The following is a 27,305-nucleotide window of genomic DNA, read 5'->3' on the forward strand; positions in this document are numbered from 1 at the left end:
AATGGGGTGCTAGGTGGCTCAGTGAATAACTCTCTGGGCTTGGAATCAGGAAGACTCATCTTTATGAGTTCAAATCTGAACTCAGCTGAACTGTCTATGTGATCCTGAGCAGGTCATGTAATCCTGTTTGCCTCAATTTCTCATTTATAAACATGAGCTGGAGATGGAAATGATAAACCACTCCATTATATTTGCCGATAAAATATTAAAATTGAATCATAATGAGTCATACATGATGGAAGTGGAGAATTTAGTAATGTATCAAACATTGGCTAAATTATAGATTCCTCTGGAATATGGTGGACATATTCCCCTTTTATTGCCTTTGTTACAGCAATGTTAATTTGTCAATCAAGAAATATAGCAATATTTGAAATTATTTTGCAGTAAAAAAGATGTACGTGTTCATATTCAGAGATATTTCCTTTTGAGGCTGGTGACTTAACATAGTACCACTTCCATCAAATCCAAGTCATGTGCTTGTCATGGAATCACCTCTCTGATGTTATGGTCTTCTTTGAGAACAAAGAACAAACATCATCATTATCTTCAGCATCATAGAATAGAAGTGTTGAAGGAGACCTCAGAAATCTTTTAGCCTGGGCATGAATCTTCTCACTATACTTAACAAGTAGACATTTGTTCTCAAATGAACTTAAATGCCCTACCTCCCAGGGCAAACCATTCCATTCTTGGATATCTGCTATTAGAACTGTCCCCCCCCCCCAAATGCTTCATCTCTAATAGTTTCCAACCAAATACTTCCAGTTTTTCTTGCTGAGATTAAGAACAAGTAGAAACTTCTTTCCACACATTAAAACTTAAAATACTTTCAAAGTTATCAGGAAGTCATCTTTTTTTCCTTTACTAAGCAGTTCTGTTTTTTTCAGTTGATTTTCCTAAAGCATGTTCTTCCTTTCATTCACAATCCTAAACATGCTTCAAACATGCTTAATGCATAATGCTCAGAATTGGAAAAAAAAAGACTCTGCTTGTGTGACCCAATCAAAGTAGAATTATGGCTTTCCTTATTTATAGACATCATATCTTTCAGGAAGCAGCCAAAGGGAGTACTAGATTTTTGGCCACCATGTTACTCAGTTGACTTTTTTTGAGAGTGAAATGCAATAATCTCTCCCTCTTCTCTCTCAGGTATATTAAAACAATAGCTAGCATTTTTATAGCATTTAAAATTTAGAAATATCATCTCACTTGATTGTCACAATAGCCTTGAGAAGTAGGTGCTATTTTTATCCTCATTTGGAATTTGAGCAGAGGCAGCCAGAGGTTAAAGTGCTTTGTTGAGAGCCCCACAGCTTGTGTTTGAGAAAAGATCATCCCAGGCCCTATTTTCTTTTCTTAACATTTTACTCAAAGCCATGTTATTTGCCATATTAATTCTACCTGTCGTTGGGCAACACCAGTAGCCCAATGTCAAAGTTGTACTATTTCCATTCATTGCTACCTGCTGCCTTCTGTCCCTAGTTGGGATGGTTGGGTAGGGAGAACAAATCCTGATGCACTCATATTGGACAAGGGATGATATTATCTTTAGAAGACTGATGTAGCTCAATCTGCTTAATGTCTTCCTGATTCAGAGGTCATCACTCTACATCAAGTAGCCATCTAGCTACTCCCTTTCTAAGAAATTATTGTCAGTGATGCATCTATTGCTTTATAATATAAATCTAATTTCCACCCCCATAGGCTATAGTCTTCTTAAATTTGGCATACTATTCTTTTTCTTTCTTTTTGTTAGGTTTGTGCAAGGCTATGGGGTTAAATGACTTGCCCAAGGCCACAAAGCTAGGTAATTATTAAGTGTCTGAGGCTAGATTTGAACTCAGGTCCTCCTGACTCCAGGGCTGGTGCTCTGTTCACTGCGCCACCTAGTTACCCCTTGGCATACTATTCTAGCCTATTTAGTTAAAAATACTATTTGATATACTATTCTAGTGTATTGCAATTCTTACATTTGGCATACTATTCTAGCCTATTTAGATAAAAATTATAGCCAGTATTATTTAGTGTTTTAAGGTTTGCAAAATATGCATATATGCATACATATTTATATGTATTCCTTTCTTTCTGTCTGTCTTTGTCTTCCTCCCTTCTCTTTCTTTTATCTTTCCTTCTCTCCTCTCTGTCCCTGTCTCTTCCTCCTCTCTCTGTGTCTGTCTGTCTGTCTCTCTGTCTCTGTCTCTGTCTCCCTTCTTCCTCTTCCTCTTTGTATTTCTCTTTGTCTCCCCTGTCCCTTTCAATCAATCTTCACGAATGTTTTTTGGATTCAGAGTTTGCTGCATCACAACATATTGTGATTCTTTCAGACTTTAAACATTTTCCATCTTGAAAAGTGACCTTTTTTGCAGTGTGGGGAACAACAGAACTGTGTTTTCATTATTTATCATACTTTTTGTAATCCTGCCAATCTTTAGAGAATTTTCAAATTTGACAAATTTTTTTTTGGGGGGGGAAGAGGGAATAGACCTGGTACTTCATTATTTACATTAATTATGATCCTGACAAGTTTTATAGCATTGTAAAATTTAACAGGCTAATGGAGTTTTACAAGGAACAGACTTGGGATTTCATTACTTTAATAAGCTCTCAGTCTTTACCAATGTAGATTAACACCCACTCTATGTCTTATAGTCCTGGAGAATTGGACACTAAGAGCCTGATGATACTTGTCCTTTGTTTTCAAAGAAGACCATGACATCAGGGAGGTGTTGCCATGATAAACACATGAATTAGATTTGAGTGTGGGGGTGCTGTACTAAGTCACCAACCTCATTTTCTCCTCCAGAACCATATGGGTCCAGTGGCCAGATATGAATCAAAATGACTGGAGATGGCTCTGGATTTGAGGCAATCAGGGTTAAATGACTTGCCCAAGGTCACATAGCTAGTGTCAAGTGTCTGAGGTTGAATTCAAACTCCTGTCCTCATGACTTCAAGACCAATGCTGCCCTATTAAAAGTTTAGAATTGCCCAAATCCTGTAGTCAGTACAATATGTATCAGACATGGAAATAAGCAGAGAATGCTCCGGCAATTTGAGGACTAGAGTTCAAATCTTATCTTTATCCCTTATCTCTTATGAGATCTTTTGTAAGTCATTTTCTTTGGGCTTCAGTTTCCTCATTTGTTAAGAGGAGAAATTGGACCAGATGATCTCTAAGGTGCCTTATAGCTCAAACTCTTTGATTTTTAATAAATGTTTGCATAGGTGATAAGTTGATAAAATCTATCACGTATTTGACCTATTCAAGAACAAATTATGGCACAGGAATGTAATGGAATACTATGGTTGCATACTGGTGATAGAGGTAGTTCTTTTCAGAGAAACTTCAGAAAATTTATATGAACAGAGGAAGATTGAAATTAATAAAATCAGTAGAATTGAAAAAAGTGCAAATCATGACAGGATCAAGGAAATAACCTGGAGCCTTTCATTAGAAAATCCCTTTCCAGTTGTTTCCTATGTTGCTGCTGTTCAGTCATTTTTCAATGTCCACCTCTTCTTGACCACCTCTGGGGTTTGTTTCACAAAGATCCTGGAGTGTTTTGCCATTTCCTTCTCCAATTCATTTTACAGATTAGGAAACTGAGTCAAACAGGATTGACTTGAGTAGGGTGACATAGCTATTAAGTGTTTGATTTGAACTCATGTCTTTCTTACAACAGGGTTAGTCCTCTATCCACTTTGCCATCTAGCTTCCTTCCTGGTTGTTCCTGACTTCATAATGAGAATTCTTGGATTTGATAATTTAACAAGCTCGAAAATTTACTGCATCATCACTGAAGTCTGTATCTTTCCATTTGAAGATGAAACAAATCATTCAAGTTTTTGTGAAAGTCTTGCTAAAAACAAAACTATGTCTAGGAAATTCTCCTGATCTATTATATTAGCAAGTCTTTCAAAAATAGAAATGAGTTTGGTCTGCTAAAATTGATGAAGCCACACTGACTTTTAGTGGTCTCTGCTTTCATTTCTAATCAATCATATGCCATCCTTTTTTTTAGGTTTTTTTTTTTTTGGCAAGGCAAATGGGGTTAAGTGACTTGCCCAAGGCCACACAGCTAGGTAATTATTAAGTGTTTGAGACCGGATTTGAACCCAGGTACTCCTGACTCCAAGGCCGGTGCTTTATCTACTACACCACCTAGCTGCCCCCCATATGCCATCCTTTTTGAAGAAGAATATTTCACCTTTTTCCATTTTTGTTTCTATGTCCACATTAAGTACATAGGAGACATTCTATGAGAGTTTGTTGATAATAATACATACTTGAATTTAAAAGGCATTGAAATTCTATAGTATTTTTTCTTGTCTTTTGTCAACTTTCCCATTATGTAAGTTTTTTAAACCAATAATGGCTCACTGGTCCTTTAAGTACTTATGGAAGTAGAACAGGTTCACTAATTTGGGCAGTTAACCGATGCCATATCATTTCCTCAATTATTCTGATTTATCTTTCTGGCTATTTTTGTTCTCTTTTTTACAAGTCTAAGGACTATTGTCTTTGGTGAAGAGAACCAACAAAAAAGAGCTGGGTAGTTCAGTATCTTCTCCATTATGATTTTTCTGTCAATCACAAGCAGCTGCCATTTTTCTTTGATCATCTTCTTACCTCTAAGTGGCTTTAAAAATTCCTCCAAAGCTTTTTATTATTTCTAGAATTCCTCTTCTGGGATTCAGCACTTGCAATGCAATTCATAAACAATGTATTACTTTTGGATTTATTCCCAGTTACTTTTTCTTGTTTCAAACTTCTGGTCACTTTTCAGTGTCTGAATTTGCCAGGGAGTTCCCTGTGCATCCACATTAGTTCTTTGGGCAGTTCTACCTTTTCCTTCTCAGTAGGATGATTTCTTCCCATGTCTTCGGAATTTCATTCTCAAGAGAATCCTACTACACATTGGTCGAGTTCCCCTGCAAAATATTGGTTTTCTTGATCAATTAATCAATAAATATGGGTAAAGTACCTGTCCTAAGCTAGGCACTCTACTAAGTGATGGTGATACAGAGACAGAATCAAAATGATCCCTCGAGGAACTTACATTTTTATGTGAGAAAATAGGTATATAAGTAAATACATACAGAATAGAAAATACAAATCAAATATAACGTAATATTGGGGGAAAGTCATAGCAGATAAGAAGACCTGAAAAGGATGCTGGCAGGAGGGACTATTTGAGCTGAATTTTGAAGGAACCCCAAGATTCCTGCAAGATTGTAGATTAGAAGTAACCTCAGTGAAAAATCTATTCAGTTCTCCTTATTTTACAGCTCAGCACACTGAGGTATAGAGAATTTAAATGATTTGTCCCAGATCTCATAGGTAGTTGGTCCACCAGGATTTGAATGTAGAATTTTCTGGATCCAAATCTAGCATTCTATGATTCTATCCGGAAATCAATCAATGTCTGTCTGTCTGTCTGTCTGTCTGTCTGTCTGTCTCTCTCTCTCTCTCTGTCTCTCTCTGTCTCTCTCCATTAAAGTTTTGTGAAATAGCCAGTATGAAAATAAAAAGATATAAGATATGAGTTATAATTTTGTGTGTGAGGAACCAGTATATCTAGATATCTAGACCATGAAAGGCAAGGACAGTGATGCAAAAGACTGGAAAGTTAGGAAAGAATCAGGTTGTAAAAAGTTTTAATTGAAAAATAGAGGTGCCACTGGTGTTTATTCATTTGGGGGGCCGACATGGTTGAACTATTCTGTCAGTGGAATGGGGTTTTTCTCGTTCTCTTCCTTCTACTTTTTTGCTGACATGATCATTAAGCAAAATCCCAAACATACCTACGGCTCTGTTTTTGGCAGGTAAAATGAAAATATATAGATGGTTAAGTTTAAGTTTCCCATTGTTAACCATGATCTTTTATGCCACATTGTGATTTTCCTCTGATTTCATCTTATGGCATATCTCTAGTAACATTGTCCTTTCCCTTCCCTTCTCTCCTCTTCCTCCTCCTTCTCCTCCTCCAACTTTCTTTCTTTCTTCCTTTCTTTTCCTATTCTTGTCCATACACCCAGAGGATGTTGTAGGGCAGTTTAACAATCTGGTTTTAGCTTATCTTTTGGGACTTATTGCATATTTCATTGAAACATGCCTATTTGTTGTTGCCTAGATCCAGTACTCCATCTCCTCTCTCCAAGAATTTTAAAGGCTATTTCCCATATTTGGAATTCACTTTCTTCTCATCTTTGCTTCTTAGAAGTCCTGCTGTTCTTCAAAATTTACTTTCGACTGTTGTCTCCTTAGGGCAAGGGTTCCCAGTGTTTTTGTTTTTGTCTTTTGTTTCCCATACCCTTTGACTTTCAGCACAGCCTTTCTGAATCCTCTATTCAGTCATAAAGGAAAGATATTCTTGAGTTCCATATTCCATGCATCAGGGCATGAGAAATGAAATTAGGTTAATTTCTACAGGCAAATTAGTTATTTTCTATTTCTTCCCTGTACTCATTTACAAACTTGTCATTCTAAGAATATAGAGGTAGCCCAGTTTGGCAGCCCCTGATCTTTGGGAATCTTTGGTGTTTACTCCCCTATGTCCTCTTCAAATTATATACATGTCTATATATAATCATCTTCAAATTAAATATATATATACTTTTATGTTTAGATGTTATAACCTCCTATTAGAGTATCCTTGAGAGCAGATGCTGTTTTGTGATTTATCTTTTAATGAATGTTTATTGGAGTGGATAGTTAAATTGACTGGGGGGGAATATGGAAGTAAAATATTAGGATAGATAAAATCATTTATCCAGTTATATATCAAAGATATGTGATTTACAATAATTTGACCAAAAGAAGTATTTTTGGGGGGTGTGAGGTCCAGCGTCAATAGATCATAAATTATTTATGCAATGATAATTATGTGTTTGTTTACTGCCTTGGAAGTTTTCCTTTTTCTCAGTTGTCTTAGGCAGGCTTAAGGAGGAGGACTTATGTGAGATCTGAATGATTTCCCAGGAGTCTTTGTTTTTCCAGATGTATTGTCACTGAATTTTCATAGCCTTTCCTAGCAGTGGCCAGGAATAATGTAACCAAATCTGTGGGCTATGCCTGTGATATGGCAATTCTACAACCCTAAAGCATTTAGATGTAATTCACCTTAACTGGAAGAACCAGAGGCATCAATGGACACAAAATTTGCTTGGTCTTTTGAAACTTTCTTAAATTTTGGTCCTTCTCATGTATATAAAAAATAAACAATTTAAACAAAGGGGTTTATACCATTATTAGTTGGAGCAACTGAATTGGTACTTCTTTATAAATTGTACAAAGTAATTAAAGAGGGAACAAATCCCTGGATTGGATGCTCCTTGACATAGAAAAACTCTAATTCCCTCTTAGACAGAAAACACCCAAGTTTCATAGGTTAGGTATGAAATTCCTTCAATCAGTTTTCTTATCAGTTTTCTTGTCACATGTACACTGGAATAGTCTAAATGGAATCAGTAGCAAGGACCCCTATGCATAAAGAGGGTAGCACATCATAGAGTTTCAAGGTTAATATATTTGACTTAACATTGTGTCTGACATTCCATAGTTTTATTTTATTAATAAAATATTACCCCATTTTCTTATTGGTATGTCACCAGTATGGTGATACATTGGTCTCAAATAGCATGCAGATAATAGGGGATTCCTTCTTAAACTACATCCTCTTAATAATAAATAATTTGATCTACTATATATATAACGTAGGGCATTTCTTGTTAAAACAGCAAGCTTTTTTTTTTACCAAAATGAAAACAAAACATTAATCTCTTTATAAATATTTTAAATACATATTTCATACCAAGGATATAAAAATAGCCTTTTTTGATAAATAAAGAAGTTTCATTTACATGACAAATAGCGTGCAACAGCTAACCACTGGCCACCAACTCTATCTGGCTGATTGTCTGGACGGCATGCAGGGAGAATTGTCTCTTTGCCTTCGAATAACAGAAAAAATAGATCAGCGGGAGCCAGGAGCACCCGGAGCCGACAGCGCTATGGATATTGTTCAGGAATGACGAACAGGCACTCAGAAAAAACTCTTTGCTTCACGCCACAAAAGGCTCCCACAACAAAAAGGGAGTCATAATTCTTTTGTCCTGGGCTTCCAGCTGCTGTGACCCTTTGGGTGTTTGGACTATTGCCAAAGTCTGTGGAACAGACCAATAAGTTAATACCAATAGAGAAATGCTTTCCACATGCTTCTAGAATCTAGAAATTGTTTTCTATGGTATGTATGAGATTCCACCTTTTCCTACCCACTCATCCTTTAATATTATGTGTCCCATGTTGTTCCGTCTCTGGCGTAAGCAGAGAAAAGACAAACCAAATCAGTCATGTAGCAATGAGGTTGAAATGGGGAGTAGCATCATAAATGCTGAAGGTTCCCCTTTGTAGTCCAGTCATTATACATTTATGGCCTTGTTATCTTTCACATCTGTTGTGCTTGTTACAATTTCTAGAGGGAAATCTTCTGAGGGCTTTATGGGAAGGGATGGCATGCCCTCACGGTCCCAAGAGCCAGGCAAATTTTCCAGGCTGAGAGAACTCACCGCCCCTTGACTGAAACTACCTTCCTCAGATCTGCTGGGGAGTACAAGGTGCAAGGATGTCTCCGAGGAAGAACATGCTGAAGATGAGAGAGTTGCTGAAATAGATTGGAGGGGGGTCAATGTGGTGTCTGAATGAGGAGAAGTGCACCTTAGAAATTGCAAAGGACCCTCTTGGATGACTTGATAATGGGATGGGGAATAGTCAAGGCCTGAACAATGATAAAGGTCACTGTCCAAAAGATTTTGCTCATTGGCTCCAGTTCTTTGAGGGCTGCTTCCAACAGAGGCACGCTCCATTTCCCAAATGCCAGACATGCTGTTACCATGACAAAGGTGTGCTTTGGTACAGGCAGTCTTGCCCGTTTGCTTGTGCATACAAGGTTGGTGAGCTGTCCAAGTCATTCTATTCTGGAAGCTCTCAATAGAGGGACACATGGATGCGCTGTGAATGGAGCAAAACCCTGTAGGCTTTGGGGCTGTTAATCCATTTTCCAGAAGATTCATTATATTCTTCATATCTTTGCTTAATTGTGAGACTTCTTGAGTTAAGGTCATTACCTGCAATCATAAAACAAAGAAAGCAGTCAATTCAATTCAATTCAAATGGTCCCAAGAAGTTACCTTCTACCTACTCTACATTTCTCTGGTAAGGACTGAAATTGTAAGCATCTTGAGGATAAAGATTGGTTTTGCTTTTTCTTGAATAAATTGTTTAATTAATGTTTGTTGATTGATTGGAGAGTAATCAGGTCTGGTGTTCCTCTAAGGGTATATGGAATTGGGGAGCTAGGCTCTTTTTCTAAGTTAGCCCTACAGTTGCTCTGGTATCCTTGAACCAAATGGGACCCTTGGTTCCATGATACAGTACCATTCAACCCCAAGCAAAACTTTAAAACCAACACTGACCTATCTCAAGGACTCTCTGAATCAGCTATGTTGGAGATTTAAGCAAAGTCATCACTGTCTTTTAGGATCGTGATGGCTACTTTAGATGTCACCCTCATTGAGATGAACTGTGCCAGAGCCAGTCTGGCCTAAAATAGTGATGATGGGGCTAGGGTAGGGAGGAGAGTCAATCAACCTTCTTTGACATCTTTTTGGACCTGATTACGGTGCCATACTACTGTGACAAAACTGTTATAACTAAACTCTTATCATTTCAGAATGGCGTCTGCTTATTTACAGCAAGCATAGCTTCTATAGACTCTGTGGCAGTAAATTTCATTTCCACATTTGTCAAGACATACACATGCATGATACCCATTCACTAAAAGATGGAGTCTGTCTATGTAGCCTCTCCTTGCTTTCAATTTCAGCTTTATAAGAACTTTGGTAAAAATGTAAGCTACCAAATATTGTTTTATAAAACCCTTTACTTTCATGATGTAAAGAGCTAGTCAGTTCATTAATAAGGAGCTACTATGACCATGGAATCCTTTACACTGGAATCTTTCATTCCATTATAAAAACCTCACTACAATGGATGCTTTCAAGTTCAGATTGTTAATCACATTGTTAACTCTTTAGATAAAAGGCAGACACATCCTGCCTAATTAGATAGCTATGGACTAAGATTATTTTTCTAGCTAATATTTTGATTTTCCTTTAAATAAAAGGATCATATGATCATAGATTTAGAGCTGGAAAGATGCTGGGAAGTCATTCTGTCGAACCCCCTTTATAGATAAGAAATCTGAGGTCTTGGCTTAGAATTCAGATGGATTCATATATAAGTTGGTTCACAAGATGTATGTAACAGGGCCCTCATGGGAAGGTAGAAGAAAAGAGTCTTTGGCTAATTTTAATTGGTTAAAATGAACTAAATATACAGAATTCCAAGCTTGTGGGACTGATAAAGCAGATCATACATTCATTTTATAAATGCCAAAATCTAAATTCAAAGAATTTTCAAGTTTGGAGCAACCTCTGTAGTGGAAAAAGACATTGGATTGATGGACCTCTGACACCAACTCTGGGATACTTTTTGCTATATTATATTGTGGGACTGATGGGGTCCCAATTAATGAGTCCCCTTTCTAACATTCAGACATGCTTTAAGTGTCCTTCCTGGGTCCTTACTAAAATCAGGAATTCTAATATGACTGATTCCTATCTCCTTCCTCTTGCCCAAGACCTTTGGTCTCCTATATGTTTGTTATCAGCATACATGGAATAGGGTTGTCATTTAATCTTATGCAAAGGTCAGTCAAGTGCTTCCAGCACTTGGAGTATTCTTTGAGATACAAAAACACTTTTTACAAGTACATGTTATAATTCTATTAGAAGGTCTATCCTTTTGTTGGTACCAACTTCTGACCTCCAGACCCACAACTATTTGTCTGAGATCATTTAATCTTTCTTCCTTTTCTTTCTCAATATAAAGGAATGTATGTCAGATGCCTCTTTGCTAGACTATCTCCCAACTCTCAGTCCACTGTGCCAGCACAGTGCCCAATAAAATGCCAACTTACCTGGGAGAGAAAGCCTAGGTCTCATGAATTCTTGCTCAGGCCAGTGCCAACTCCAATATTATAGTGGTACAAACCCTAATATGATCATGGGCAGGTCATTTAACCACTTTGGGTAAAATGAGGGAGTTGCAGGTGGTATGGTATAGTGGAAAGACATTTTCTCTGGAGTTAAAAAAATGTTAAAATTCTGTCTCTGCTTATTACCTGTAAGTCATTTAGCCTCCCCTAGCTCTAGTTTCCCCATCTGTGAAATGAGGAAGTTGGGCTAAATTGCCATTTAGGTCCTTTCCAAATCTAAGACCAATCTCATGAAGTGCTGAAAAATGTGATATTATAGTCTTGTTCTACTGCATGGTCATTTCTGAAGGGAAGGTAGGTGGTGAAGGGGTCAAGGGGAGAGAGGGAGGGAGGGAGGGAGGGAGGGAGAGAGAGAGAGAGAGAGAGAGAGAGAGAGAGAGAGAGAGAGAGAGAGAGAGAGAGAGAGAATGAGAACAAGATAAAGAAAAGAGAAGGATGAAGGAAAAGGAGGAGAGGGAGAAGAAGGAGAAGAAGACAGAGGAGAAGGGAGAGGGATAAAGAGGAAGCAAAGGAGGAGGAGGAGGAAGAGGAAAAGAAATGAGGAAAGAAGAGAAAGGAGGGAAAAAGAATAAGAGGTATAATTATAGAGTTCAAGGACAATTGTAGTGGTAGTCTAATGCATAGGAGAGAGTTATAAAATGTTGGAGAAAAAGAAAGAGCTAAGTGATGACAGTTACAAGCAGACATGCCTATACCACTTCCTATTTTCCTGTCCTGTCTCCCAAACATAAGTTTACAGAAGGAATTTCCTTCTTGGTATCCCTACCATGGGATATCACCTTCATATTATCATGGAATTCAATTGTAAAATGGTATTTGCTATAATATAAATATTCCACATAGTGAAATGAACCTGCAGTATACTGATATGGGGATTGAGGAGCATATGCACTTTGGATGCTCTTTGTTCCACTTGGAAGTTGTGTGGACATACCTTCCACCTTCACATAGTAGGTCACCAATAAAGAAAAAAATTGTGTTTTTGCTAAGGTAGGTAAATTTTGTGACATGTTTTGAGATTACCAAAGGCCAGCACCATGTGCAAATGGCAGCCTAAAACATTTATTAAATATTCAGTAGGTAAATAGCATCTTCTGCAAACAAAGTCAAAGTCTGTAACACTCAGTGGAATTTCTTGATAACATCGTTTTCTCATGGGGAAAAAAGCCTACAATACAAAAGCTAGAATTCAGAGAATTTCTGAGACCAGCACACTTCTATATTCTTACAATCTCTTAGTTTAGCAAGATAACAATTTAACTTTTCTTGGACAGAAATTTAAACATATTAACTCACCTCAGTGAGGTAAGAAATATTATTTAATAGGTCATTTGGAAATATTGTGGAGTAAAGGATAAGGAAGCAGAGTTGGAGTCAGGCAAACTGAGGTTGAAATCCTGCTTCTGGTATATATTGGCTATGCAACCTTGGGCATCAATGAATCTCTTAGCGTTCTCTAAGTTATTAAGTTATGAAGCACTTGCCCATCTGTATTGGTAGAGTAAGTTTCCTCAGGGAAGAATTTCCTATGCCAATAATCAGAGGGCCAGGGAAGAAATGACCTAATAGAAAAAGGTTCATAGATATAAGGTTGGATAGTAGTTATGCTAGCCCATGGTCACATAGCATATATCTGAGGCAGGATTTGAGTCTCACTATTCCTGATACCAAGTTCATACACTACATACACTGAGGATCTCTGGTTTCAGTGTGGACAATCCTTTGACCAATTAGATGATTTTGCAGATAGTCTTGTATTGTTGCCATGGCCTATCATTTACCTATCAATAACCTTATCGTGAGCTGTTGAGGTACTCTGACATTGTTCTTAGGTAATAAAAACACATTTTGTTATTAGTTAATTTTCAGGATCTCTCCAGTCTGATTGAACCTGATAGAGCTTGTATTACACTGGCTAGGACTTTGAGACCTCAGAGTCTCAGTGTTAAACACTGGGGATAAAAAAAGGGGGGGAAAGTACTTTTTTCTTGGCTTCAGGGAGCTCACATTGTAATGGAGCAGATGACACTTAACAAATCTATATACAAGAAGTAAGCCACAGCAGTGGTGGGGTGGGAAGAACACTGAGAAAGGTCAACTATAGAAGGGAGGATGTAAACTTATCTTTGAATGAATTCAGGGAAACCTCCAAGTCAAGCTAAACATAAGAAGTAGATTTTTTTTTTAAATGAGGAGAGTGGAAAGCATACAACAATTACAGGGTCATCAGGTAACTATTTTGGGTCTTGGTATTTTAAAGTCTCGAAAAAGAATGCTCTCATTTGAGAGTAAACTAGTTAATTAATGTGAGCAACATGAAGCAATGAACCCAGTGAACAGGGATACTTCCTCTACCATCAGTGGTTGTGAATGAGATTCTTAGGTGGTAGATTACTGTCCTTGTGCATGTGGGAAGACACCCTGCCATTCACCTGGGTGATGTGAGGGAAAATAACCTGTTTAAGGCAGGGTATGACTTCTCATTCCCATTCCCAAGTCACCAGGACAAAACCATCTGTCAAAAAAAAGACAAGACTGCTCCAGAGGATGTTACTTTTTCCCACACGAAGGAGACAACTTACTGGTTATTTTCTTAAATAATATCCCTGTTTTCAGGAACCGAGGGCTCAATACTGTAACAGTGACGGGAGACCCTATGAAAAGTGAATATGTTAGAACAGGATTTAACTTGGATCCTCCGCTACACTTTAGGATTTCCTGTGAGCATAGGGTACTTGAAGAGAGGAATGACTTTGATATTCTTCCCCAAATGAAAGCATTTCTAAGAGGAGGAGAATGGAAAGCTCATGGCTCTGCAGGGATGCAAGACTTGGGACCTTCCCATGTGTGGGAAGAAGACAGCTGCTTACTAAAGAGAATTCTTATAGAGCTTTGTGTATCTGAGGATCTAGCCACCAGATTTAGATAAACTTTTCTTCAAATTTTAGCTGTAAAAGATTAAGTTGTGCTGACAAGAGATGATCTGGGATAGCGGATAGGGGTTGACCTTGGAGTCATGAAGACCTCCTTCGGATTCTGCTTTTTAGTGACCTCTAGGAAGAAACCAGGCAACTCTATAAGTTACAAATAGCTGATATTTGTAACTTTTCACCTAGGAAGTTTGAGGATAACTATGAGCTCTTGAGCAAGAAGACCCAGGTTCAAATCCCACCTTTAATACTTCCTACCTGTTTGAACTTGGGTAAGGCATTTGGCCTCAGTTTCCTTATAACATTTCTCAATTCCTAAAAAGGGATTGATCTGAATGAGCTCTAATATCTTTTACATTTTTAGATCTATGATGCTATGACATTTGAAATGTGACTTTAACTGATGTTCATCTTAGAATTCAGGGGAATACAAAAGGAGAACTCAGTTGAAATGCATTTTCAGAAAATTTTAAATGAAAAGGAATGGTAGAAGATTTATAAGGTTAGATATTATTCTTAAATTTGGAACCTTCTAATTTGGAACAACTTTCATTTTGAGGAGAATCAGATTCCATAGCTAGTGGCTCCCAAAGAGTGGTCTAGGGACCTTTGCAGGTAACCAAGACTCTTTCAGGTCATTCACCAGGTCAAAACTATTTTCATAATAATAATATTAAGATGTGATTACCAATACTTATTAATATGTTACTAGCTACCATACCAATATGATAAATAATTTAAATAAAATTATCTTAATATTATGAAACTCATTTAATGCTTTGATTTCTAGTACTTACTCTGTTAGAAATAAAAAGTTTTTGTATTATATGAATATTTGTTGATAAAAAAATCAGTAGATATAACCCATATAAATAATAAAAATTCTTTAAGGAATTCTTGGTGATTTTTAAGAATGTAAAGGGGTCCTGAGATTAAAAAAAAGACTTAGAACTGTTGGATCCAAAATGTCCTGATGCTATAGAAATGACAGTAATGACAGTTAATTAATTGAAGCATTCACCAGTTATTCTGTTTTTAATTCACTTTTTTTAGGTTTTTTTGCAAGGCAAATGGGGTTAAGTGGCTTGCCCAAGGCCACACAGCTAGGCAATTATTAAGTGTATGAGACTGGATTTGAACCCAGGTACTTCTGACTCCAAGGCCGGTGCTTTATTCACTTTTAAAGTTTCTGGCCATGAAAAGTTTTGAGCTTTGATTTTATTGTGCTTCAGAAACATAAGTACAGACCTGTAGGGGGAAAAACTACATGGCTAAAGAACATGATATTGTTGATTCTATAACAGGCACTCTTTGTTCTGAATCAGCAAATTATGGGTTGGTAGTATAGCTATTAAAACTTAATACATAAATTTGCTCCTACCCAAACCAAGAGTATTCCCAGAGTTGCTAAGAGAAAAGTGTAATTTCCCCAGTTAAGAATCCATCTCTCTCATCATGCTTCCTTCATAATTACAGATATGGGTCTCATCTGACCCAAGAGTTCTGTTAGAATTCATTCTTGCCATTTCTTTGGCACTTGTCCTGGCACGATCTTGATTTCCTTTGGTATTTCTACTTCCTTGGGAAGTGTTTTTCCTCCTTGCTCACCTTCTTCTCTCATAACTCTGTTATGAGAGCCAAGTGACAAATTCAGTTAGGTTAGTTGATTTTTATGAGTTAAGAGTTGGCACCACATCCTTTACCTACTTGTGATTCTGGCCCTGGCTTGTATGTAGGACCTTTTAATGATATATGATTGAAAAAGTTCAGCCTTTGGGCAATAACATCACATCACAAATTTATTCCTTGGTTGAAATGAGAGATCTAGAAAATATTTCATAAATAGGAACTAATTTCTAATTGTTTTTCTACTATCCTTACTCTCTGTACAAGGGAGGGAAGGGGAACAAGTTCAATTAAGCATCCACTATGTACCAGACACTGTATTTTATAAATATCATCTCATTTGATCCTCTCAATAGCCCTGTTGAATAAACTGAGGTAGACAGAGATTTAAATTATCTTTGGAACATACAGCTAGCAAGTGTCTGAACTCAAGTCTTCTTAACTTCAGGCTCTATCAATTTAATTTGTACCATCTAGATTTAGATTGAAATGTAGTTTTTCTTGTAATGGGGGGGGGGGAGCAATGGCATCATGACTAGCTATAGACTTGGACAATCTCATAAATCCATTTTTTTGAGACTTAGAATCCATAGGAAAGTACCCATGCCATTTGCTAAGCTTTGTTTATCCTATCTCCAAGCATATAATATCTGCTCTATTCATATTTTAGAGTACATGTCACCTCCAGTATCGATTGTTGCAATGGCTTCAAATTGTCCTCCAATTATTGCCAAAGTCATGTTTCTAAAATGTAGATCTGACTATTTCACTTTTTACTCAAACATCCTCAGGGATTATATGTTACCTCTAGGATTAAATTAAAAAATCTTCAACCTGGTATTTGAAGTTCTGCACAAAAAAAATTTCCACCTAATTTTTCAGTCATGTAATTTTACTCCTCTAATTGAACTCATTAATCCAATAAAAATGATTGGCTGCCTGTTCCCTGTAAATGACACTGCATCTCCTTCTTCATGTCCTTCATATAGGTAGTCCTCCTCATGTCTAGAATGTTCTCTCTCCATAGAATTTCTATCATCCCTAAAGCAAAGTGCAGAATCTATCTTTCCATGAGTCCTTTCCTATTGTTCCATGTTACAAAGACTCTCTCCTTCGTGATCTTGCTTTGTGTATTGATTTGTATTTATGTTCATAGGTTCTATTCTCTCTAGTTACTCATTTATCTCTTTTTATTGATAGCAGACATTATCCAGGGCACATCAGAAACAGGGAAGAGTTACAATGGATAGAGGGATTGGACTTGAGTTCAAATTCATAACTTCCTAGTTGTGTGACCCTAGGCAAGTCACCCTATCGGCCTTAGTAAAATCAGGAAAGTAATAATGCCTATACCACTTATTATAAGGATAAAATGAGATAAAATTTCTTAAACTCTTTGCAAATAGTAAAATACTATAAATTATTATTATTATTATTTTTATTATATATTTTAGGTTTTTACAAGGCAAATGGGGTTAAGCGGCTTGCCCAAGGCCACACAGCTAGGTCATTATGAATTGTCTGAGGCCGGATTTGAACTCAGGTACTCCTGACTCCAGGGCCAGTGCTCTATTCATTGCACCACCTAGCTGCCCCTAAAATATTTATTATTATCATGAATTAGACTAATGGGGTTCCTTCGTTTGACTTTAGCTAATGTTTTATACTCATGTAACTTGAGATTTAAAGTATGTAAGAGTTAAATTTCCTATTCTCTTCCATAACCCTGTAATGACTTGCTTGAGATTTTGCTGAGGTTTGGTGGTTTTTCAGTCACATTTGATTTATTGTGAACCCTTTTGGAGGTTTCTTGGCAAAGACACTAGAATGGTTAGCCATTTCCTTCTCCAGCTCATTTTACAGATGAAGAAACTGAGGCAAACAGGGTTAAGAGACTTGCTCAAGGTCTCATGGGTAAAAAGTGCCTGAGGTCAGATCTGAACTCCGTAAGGAGAATCTTATTGACCCTAGATCCAGTAAGCTATTCACTGTATCACCCTTTTGAGATCTAGAAGTGAATAGTACAGGTTGGGTTTGATTAGACTGATTCAGGGAAGGAAATGGGAAAGAATCGCACAGGATGGGAAGACATTGCTCAAGCTCTGAACCAACAAGATCATGGAAACATAGAAGGCCCTGTTACCGTGTAAATCTTTTATTTCTTCCTACTACGATTGTCTCCCTCATGGTCTCCAAGAAAAACAGTGTCATTCCATATGGAGAGCTGAAACTTGTGATTTTCCTCCAGTAAGCAGATGTGGGAAGCATCTGTTGACATAATCATCATAGTTCAAGAAGCTCTTGACCCATTGCACAGTTTGTGCCAAACATTGTCTGCATTTCCTTGTTGGAGACAATATGCCTCAATTCAGTGGCACTAATTACGGGGATTGAAGTCCCCCCCTCCTGCCATGGACAGTTATGTATTTCACAGATTTTGTTTCAGGTAATTAAGTGGTCTTTCATTCCACTTTTGTGGTGTGGCGTTAGCCGGGGAATTCAGAAACATTCATTCAAACTCAATAAGCTGGCCAAGCCACTGAGACTATAGGAATAATTCTATCTTTCTGTCTCTTGATTCACAAAGCATTGACTAAACAATTGCACATCCTTTATCCGCTAGCGAAAGTCATAATCATCCTTCTGCACTTGTGTAAATTTCGCTTGAATGAAAATCTCAAACATTTCTTCAAAAAATATCTGTTTGTGGGCAGCTGGAGACACCAGAGCCCACACAGTTGAAGTGGGAGGCCTGGGGTCAACAAGAATTCAGCATAGGCCCCTCTCTATTTCCAGGTGCAGCCAGCGCCTCAGAAGCACAGCGTTTTATTGTTAGAAGAAACCTTGAGCTCATCAAATCCATTCTGCAACTTTACAGATGAAGAAATAAATCCAGAGAACAAAGTGATTTAGAGTCAACAGAGTGAAGGTTAAAGAGTTCTGAACTTGAAATTGTGAGATTTCTGAGGCTGAAGGTGAGTTCTAAACCTACTACTGGTCATGTGCAGTTACTGGCTTTCTCTAAGTCTCAGTTTCCTTATCTGTGAAATGATAATGATGGTTGCTTTGCTACTTCCTGGGGTTGTTGTGAAGCCAACAAAAGATTATTAAACAGTTACTATGTCCCAGACACTGTGCTAATCAATGTGGACACACAAAAAGGCAAAAGCAGCCCATATCTTCAAGAAGCTCAACACGTAAAGGACGAACAATTGGCAAACTACGTCAAAACAAATACATAGGGGATATATTGCAATTTCATCTCAGAGGGAAAGCACTAGCAATAATGGGGATGAGGAAAGTGTTTTTTTTTTTTAACAATAGGTGGAATTTTAGGGAAATCTTGAAGGAAGTCAAGGAAGCCAGGAGATAGAGATGAGATGGGAGAAAATGCCATCCATGGAGAACAGTCAGTGAAATATTCAACTAAGAGATGGATTGCATTGTGTGAGGAACCACAAGGAAGCCATTACCACTGGATTATATAAAATAGGGATTGGAGTACATTATAAGAAGAATGGAAAGGTAGGAAGGACTCAGCTTATAAATGGCTTTAAAGGTAAACAAAAGATTTTTATATTTGATCCTTGAGATAGTAGGGAAACCTGTGTGTGTGTGTGTGTGTGTGTGTGTGCATACACATGAAAGAGAGAGATGGAGAGAGAGAGAAACAGTGAGGAGAGAGATAGAGGAGAGAGAAAGAGAGAGACAGAACGGGGAGAGAGAACAAAGAATGAGAGGGAGAGAGAGAGAATGTGAGAAAGAGACAGACAGAGAGAAATTGAGAGGAGTGTGTGTGTGTGAGAGAGAGAGAGAGAGAGAGAGAGAGAGAGAGACAGAGAGAGATAGAGAGAGAGAGAGAGATCCCTTCTGCTTAACTTCCTCTTTGCTGTCAAGGACACCATCATTCTCCCATTCCCTCAGTTTCCCAATATAGGTGCCATCCTTGTCTCCTCACTCACTCTTATCCCTTACATCCAATATGTTATCTATTTTTTAAAATTCTCCATTCATGAAATTTCTCCTATATATCATCTTCTCTCCTCTGACATAGCCAACATCCTGGTACAGACCCTCCTCACCTTATATTGTGATAGACATGAATTATCTCCCGGCTCAAGTCTTTTCCTCCTCTGTTCCATTCTTTACACAAGCTGTGTTCTTCCTAAAGTGCAGATTTGACCATGTCACCTCTTATAAACTCCAGCAACTTCCATTTACTTGTGTCAAATCTAAACTCTGCTGCTTGGTTTTGAAAACCCTTCACAATCCGCCCCCTTGCTGCCTTTTCCTTCTTCTCACACCTTCTTCCCTCTGTATACTCTGCAATCTAGTGACACTGGAGTTCACACTTCTCCTCACAATACACTCCATCCATGTATTTTCATCCACTTCTTTTCCCTCCTCATCTCCACCTCTTGATTTTTCTAATTACCTTCATGTCAAGCTAAAATCCTACCTCCTTCAAGAAGACTTTTCTGTTTCCTTGTGCTGACTTCTCAATCGGATTATTTCCAATCTTTCCTGCACTATTTCTTGCATGTTGACTCTTTCCATCTGATTACAAATTCCTTGAAGGCAGAGACTTATTTGTGCTTATCTTCCTAGTGCTTAGCATAGTATCTAAAACAAAGCAGGCACTTTACACATGCTCCTTGACTTGACTTGACCTACACTAGAAAACCAAGTGGAGGATGGGCTGGAGGCAGGGAGATCAATGGGTTATTGCAATAATCTAGAAGTGAGGTGATGATGGTCTACATTAAAGTTGTGGCAATTTCAGAGGAGAGTAGGTTGGGAAGGTAGGCTCAATGAAACTTGGCAAGAGATTGGATGGCACACAAACTAGAATGAGAAGTCATTCTAGGAAAAGGGCTTTGTCAACCTTTTCCTTTGCCAACCTTTGGGAAGAAGTATATACTATGTCTTAGTATTTTATTAGTATTTCCCAAGGTTATACAATGAGGCAGTGCCTCTTAAATTCAATAAGAAAAGGAGTACAGCAATGTCATTACCAATACAAAATGACCATTTATAGCCCTTGAAGGTTATTGCTTGGAAAGTTATAGTGAATTCTGCAAACACAGACCCTTATGTACAACTTCATTACATTTTTAGTTGGCTTGCTACAATCCATTATTTAGCAGTCTTCTGGCTGCTTTGCTCATCTGTTTCTGGTCTCTTCTAACAGTACTAAAGAGCCAAAAGGTCCTCACAGCTTTTAGCCAAAGTCAGGTTGAAAGACTCTGCCCTCTCTAGATAGAAGCTTTCTAAATCATTGATTCATGAGAATGGCTTCTTTTAAAGAACTTTTTCTTTCTAGTTCAATCTTTTCCTCTCCTCTATCCCAAACTCTCCCAGATGCTGTCAATGGCAGCTTAGACAGAGGGCTACCACCTAGCTAGTGGTAGGAAGTGATAGAGTTGGAGGACCAGAAGCAAAGCCAGAGATTGTTGGAATCACCATCAGTGGCACCACAGTTGACAAATGCTTCATCTCCTCTCCCCAGAGAACCAACATGAAGAAATTTTTGCATGCAGTCATTCTCAGAGATCCAATATCTATGGTCCAGATCTTGAATAATATTGAGTGATGTAAAGGACCTGGAAAGCACCAGAAGCCTGGTATAACACCCCTGGAAATATCCTTATGAATGGGAATTATGGGTATTCTACCCAGACCACTTTGGGTGAGCAAACTTGTCTACCATTCCTGTCATAACCCAGAAATCTCCAGACAGTCACTATCTTGGCTCTGTTGGGATTGCGGGTAGCCTGAGTCATGTATTCATTTTGGAAGGAATCTTCATGTCTGGTCCTTGGCTCTGTCTTTAGAAAGAGTCTACTTTATATATGGTAAATCAATCCTATCTCTGACACAAACTGTCTGTGGGACTCAAGACAAGTCATTTAAACTCTGTGTCAACTAGGCAATCAAAGGGAGTATCAACATGTATTGGTGGAGGATGTTTCCTCTTCCAGGAATTTCTTGTATAGATGAAATTCCAGAATTAGGCTATAACCAGCATCTCCTCTTCTGTCATCTCCAGAGAGAGAGCATATCATGTGGTTAGAATCAGGAAGGACTGTTGCTTCCGACATACTTGCTGTGTGACCCTGGGCTAATCATTTAATTTCATAGGGGCACTCAGCAACTTTCCCACACTGTAATTCATAGAAATGATGCTGATAGGCATTGATAAAGTATCTCTCTATATTTTCAATGAGATCAGGAGATCCTTAAATTGATGAAATCAGAGGTAAGGTTGGTTTAAACCAGTCCCAAGAATATACTAGAAAGAATTGGTGAATGATAACTTGTTTTTCTTGGGGGGGGTGGTGGTGCTGCAAAGGTATAAAAGGGAAAAATCAATGGTTTGAAGCCATAAGAATGGGTTCTATTTACTGTTCAACTACCTGTGTGGCCTTGGGTAAGTCACTTCATTTCTGGAGCCTTTTTTGGGTTCTACATCTGAAACATGAAGGCTTGGACTCTATGACCTCTAAGTCTCCTTCCAACTTTAGAGATGATAAATAAATGCAGAAATTCTCCCTCTCAACATCATGAAAAATGAAGCATTGATGTTAAGAAACTAAAGCAGTCACAAATTTGAACACTGACACCTTCTCTCAATGACTGCCAATATGACAAAAAAAAAAGGAAAGGAAAAGAGGGAAGCAGAGGAAAGGCTCTACTAATGAACACTTTAACACATGCTGATTAATGTGAGGCTCCCTTTTATCATCATCATGAGGCATAAGATGGGCAAATGAGATACATAATCCAGCTGAGAATATATATTATCGAGACCAGAAATTGGCATAAGCACAGAGACAAGAGTTTGAGAAGTCAAGGAAATGAATTAGGAATGAATTGCTAAGGATTATTACTCAGTATGTAGTTACCAATCATGAAGTTTTGTAGCTAAAAAAAAAGCTTTGTGACAATCAGGGAAAATTACCAGTGGATTTAAAAAAACATCTTCCTTTGTAAGTCTTACAAATAGGTTCACCAAAGATGTTTTCAATGTCGCAGAGAACAAGCAGAGCAGAGTGTCAATCAAAGGGGGAATTTCTTAAATATGATAAAGTTTTTCACATGTTCCTATTTATGGAGGACATTGTCCTATTTGCATAAAGTCCCTGAAGCAACCCTCCTACATGAGATCCATAATTACTTAATAGAGTTTGACCAAAAGAATTTATGCAGGAAAAACTAATTGGATGAAGAATATTTTTTGTCTGAGCCATGACAGGTGGTTGGATGGAGAACACATGGTACTGGTCCATCTAACCTTTCTTTTTTTTAAGTTTGTTCAAGGCAATGGGGTTAAGTGGCTTGCCCAAGGCCACACAGCTAGGTCATTATTAAGTGTCTGAGGCCAGATTTGAACTCAGGTACTCCTGATTCCAGGGCTGGTGCTCTACCCACTGTGCCACCTAGCTGCCCCTCCCCTTTCTTAACTAAAGGAAAAATCACTGTGCAAGGTGCCAAGGAAGTGAAGACAAAATGAATTATGCCCTGCTGTCCAAGATCTTATTTTCTATCAGAGGGAATGGGGTCCCAACCTCTATACCCATAAGTGTCAAACAAGGAAAATTGAGAGATGCTTATAACCGAAGAGGATAGGAGGGAACGGGGAAAAGCACCGAGGAGGGCCTGTCTGAGATGAGACTTGAGTACCACACCTCTGAACCATGAAATGAGGAAGGAGTACATTCCAAGCAAGGAGAATATTAACTTGTGCAAAGATCCAGAGTTGGAAGAGGGAGTTTGGCAATGGGTAGGAGCAGAGTTAGGCTATAATGTAGGGTTCATGAAGGAAACGGTGGGAAATGAAGCAAGAAAGATGGGATCCAGGTCTGGTGGGTCATTAAATAAGAAGTCAGGAAGCTCAAATGTATGCTAAAGTTTACTTCTAGAAGTCATTGACTTTTTAAAATAAAATCTTTACACTATTTAGTGTTATTCTGATGTGATCTAGAAATGGTTTTTATGTGCTTACTGGTTTATTGTTTGCCAAATATCCATGATGTTGTTGAGAAGGATATTTACGGAATGGGACCCCTTACTTCCACAATCACTCAGTTAATAAACATTTAGGTGTTCACCTACGATGTACCAACCATTGTGATAATGGACAACTGGCGATACAAGGAAAGGCAGACGATTCTTGTCCTTCAGGAACTCACAATCTAATGGAGAGAGACAACATCTAAGGAATGATGTACAAACAGTTTTAGGATACATAGGAAATAGCCAACAGTAAGAAGGCATTGTAATGATGAGTGATTGGGACAGGCTTCCTGTAGAATGTGGGATTTGATCTGGGATTTAAAGGAAACCAGAAGATAGAAATGAGGATGGAGAATATTCCATGTATAGGGACAATCATTGAAAGTGACTAGAGATGGAGTATCTTGCTTGAGGATCGACAAGGAAGATATTCATGGATCACCAAGTACATAGGGTTAGGGGGGATATGAAGACTGAAGGTTTTTTTGGGGGGGGAAGGAAGAGGAGGGATAAGTGATGAAGAGTAAGGAGTGCCATGGTTGGATCTACCTACACTTTAGGGAAACCTTTTTGGCAGCTGATTCATTGATACACACCAGGAGATGAACCTAAGTATTTCAAATATTGGATGAATAGCAATTGAACACACATGTGAAACCTATAACCAACTTGTGGGATATGAGTTATGTTTTTCTAATCTCAGATCAGTTACTTTTGGCCTTCCTTTACTATTTGGTGAAGGAAGTTTCCGAGTAGCAGAACTAAACTGGAGGAGACTGTCAATAGCAAGGTGTCCCAGAAATCTTGAGACTCTCATTTTATGGCTGGTAAATCATGTAAATTCACTCATCTGAAAAGAGAAATTTAGTGTCTAATGAGATAATGTAAGCAATGAATTTCCCTAGGACTAGAATTCTGGAGCTAGAAGAGCTTCAGAAGCCATCTAGTCCAATTCCCTTATTTTACTGATAAGGAAACTGAGAACATGGGAAGATTCCTATAGGAATTTTCCTACATCCCACAGGAAATAAGCTTCCTGCAGAGGAAGACTTGAACCTAGGTTCCCTGATTCCAGAGTCCTTATTCAATCTCCCAGATTTTCAGCTTTACATAACTGATTTGAGTATTTTTTCCCCCAAAGTCTAGCTCAAGGCTTGGAATATCGAAAGTACTTAGGCTGAATTGAATTGAATTTGCGGATTCAAAATGTCGGATTGAATTTCTCTCAAGCTTGTTTCAAAAATTAGCTATGAAACTTGAAGCATGCAAAGTCCTTCAGAAAGTAAGGGGGGGGGTAATTGAAGACCAACCTTGATTAGTCTTGCTTTGTCTGTTCTATTCAACAGGCTCCATTGTCCTATCTAAATGAATCCAGTACACCCACACCTTTTCCCAGGTGTCTCCTAGACAACATACACAAAGGTTCACTCTTGCTGTTCTCTGCCAGGCAGCTGTTCCTGCTAACTAGGCACTACCCACTATATAAAATATGTGCAAAATGAGAATTCTTTTTTTTTTTTTTGCAAGGTGATGGGGTTAAGTGGCTTGCCCAAGGCCACACAGCTAGGTAATTATAAAGTGTCTGAGGTCAGATTTGAACTCAGGTACTCCTGACTCCAGGGCCAGTGCTCTATCCACTGTGCCACCTAGCTGCCCTCCAAATGGGCATTCTTGAGCTATCTTTTGAGAAAAAAATGTAACGGACAAGGTCTTAACATATCAATTTGTGATACCAGACTGGATAAAGATGGAACAAGTAAAGGCAGACTGAGTTTAAATGATTTGCCCAGGGTCTCGCATCTAGTAAGGGTCTGAGGCTGTATTTTGGATTTAAGGGTTCCTGGCTGTAACTCCAATGCTCTACCTACTTACTGCACTACCTAGCTCCTTTTGATATTATGGGGGACTGGAAATATGCATCTTCGTGAAGTTTATACTTTTTCCCCCTCATCAAACCTCAGACACTTGACACTTAACTCTCTGTGCGACCTTGGGCAAATCACTTAACCCTGAGTACCTCCCATCCAGAACCACTGACCCCTGCACTCAGATGGTTCTGGAGGAAAAAGTGAGATTGGTGGCTTAGCACAACTCTGCCCCATTCAAAACCAATTCATGAGTTTGTCATGGTATCACCTCCCTGATGACATTGTCTTCTTTGAAAACAAAAGACAAACATATTATTATCATCATCATTAAACTTCACACTGTCTACTTCTATGAGAAAGGCAAGACAGACTGGGAAAGCCAAAACACCCTCAATTGACTTGTGTTTTTTTCTGGTTGAACTATTTCATATAACTCACCTTTGAAGCAATGAGTTTCATCCTCTTAGGTATAACCAACCTGACATTGAGCTATTGCTTGCCCAGAAGTGTATTGTATTATGAGTTTCCATGACTTTCCCTCCAAAAGGACCACCCTGGAGTTGTAACATTACTTACTCCTTTTTAAGCAATGGAAATGACATTACAAGTGTTAATGGTAGCAGCTGCTATGCATCTTTCTAGACTAGAGGCACTTAACTGTGACTGTGGGTTATTATAAGTATTTATTTCTCTTCTCTTGCTTTTCCCATATTTAGCCAGTTGATTATGAAATCTACATATCAACAGAGGATTGCATTTTCTTTTTTTTTTGCACAGCTCAAGAATTTTCAGTATATGAGTTTTCCTATTAGAGCTTCCATGTTCTTCGGAAAACTTTTCAATGTACAGATAGCCTATATTTTCCTCATCTTGAAGGATGTGTGTACCTGAGGACTTCCGTGTAGCTTAGAGGAAAATCACCACGTTCTCATAAATCTTGGTAGGTGTGTCTAACCTGAGGCTTGTGGACTACACGCTGTCCCCACAGTCATTCATGAGGTAAGATTATTTTTTTATGATTATGCTCATTGGTAATTTGAGTTACATTATAGTCATAAATAAGTATTAAATTCTATATATGAACTTTGACAAGTTTTGGCTGGGCGATGTGACCCAGAAGAGCTAAAAGATTAGACACTCATGCTTTGGTAATTCTCTCTTGCCTCTAGGGACAAAATCCTCAATGTGGAGTCTCCTTCAATAGATTACTTCCTTTGTCATTTCCACTCTACCATTTTTTCCCAAACTCTCCTTCCCTACTGCCTGTAAACATAGTCATGTCTCCTCATCCTTAAAAACCCCCTCATTTGCTAGTTCTGTCTTGGCTATCATCTTTTTTAAATATTTACGTATTCTCTTTTTTGTACAAATGATGTTTTTTATACATTAATAAAATATTCTTAAGAGTAAACAGAATACCTCCTCCCCCACAAAATATAGACTCACCTGAGCGATAAAGTAAAGGGGGGAGAAAAAAATTAAAATAAAAAATAATAGTATGGCCAGGTGGTGCAATGGCACCCAACAATCACCCAGCCGTGTGACATGCAAGCCACCCCAACCCCACTTCCCTGCAAAAACCAAAAAAAAAAGAAAAAAAGACCCCAAATAAAATAAAATAGTAATAATAGTATCATCTTATAGCTCTCCTATCCTTTGAGGGCAAACTCTTTGAAAACACCAACCTTTAATTATTCTTCTCACTCATTTCTCAATCCCTTACAATCCAACTCCTGAAACAGCTC

The 27,305-nt window shown here is 38.1% G+C and overlaps 1 protein-coding gene across 1 annotated transcript in view; it reads right to left on the bottom strand.

Annotated features, from left to right (window-relative positions):
* Positions 1 to 8,424: 8,424 nt before the first annotated feature.
* Positions 8,425 to 27,305, bottom strand: part of KCNH8 (potassium voltage-gated channel subfamily H member 8) — a 421,014-nt gene continuing 402,133 nt past the window's right edge. The window contains exon 16 of the mRNA XM_074195058.1: positions 8,425 to 9,129. Coding sequence (XP_074051159.1) covers positions 8,425 to 9,129 — 705 coding nt within the window. The remainder of the gene's footprint in view (positions 9,130 to 27,305) is intronic.

The sequence above is a fragment of the Macrotis lagotis genome, chromosome 7 (genome assembly GCF_037893015.1).
Source record: "Macrotis lagotis isolate mMagLag1 chromosome 7, bilby.v1.9.chrom.fasta, whole genome shotgun sequence".
NCBI classification, from domain to species: Eukaryota; Metazoa; Chordata; class Mammalia; order Peramelemorphia; family Peramelidae; genus Macrotis; species Macrotis lagotis.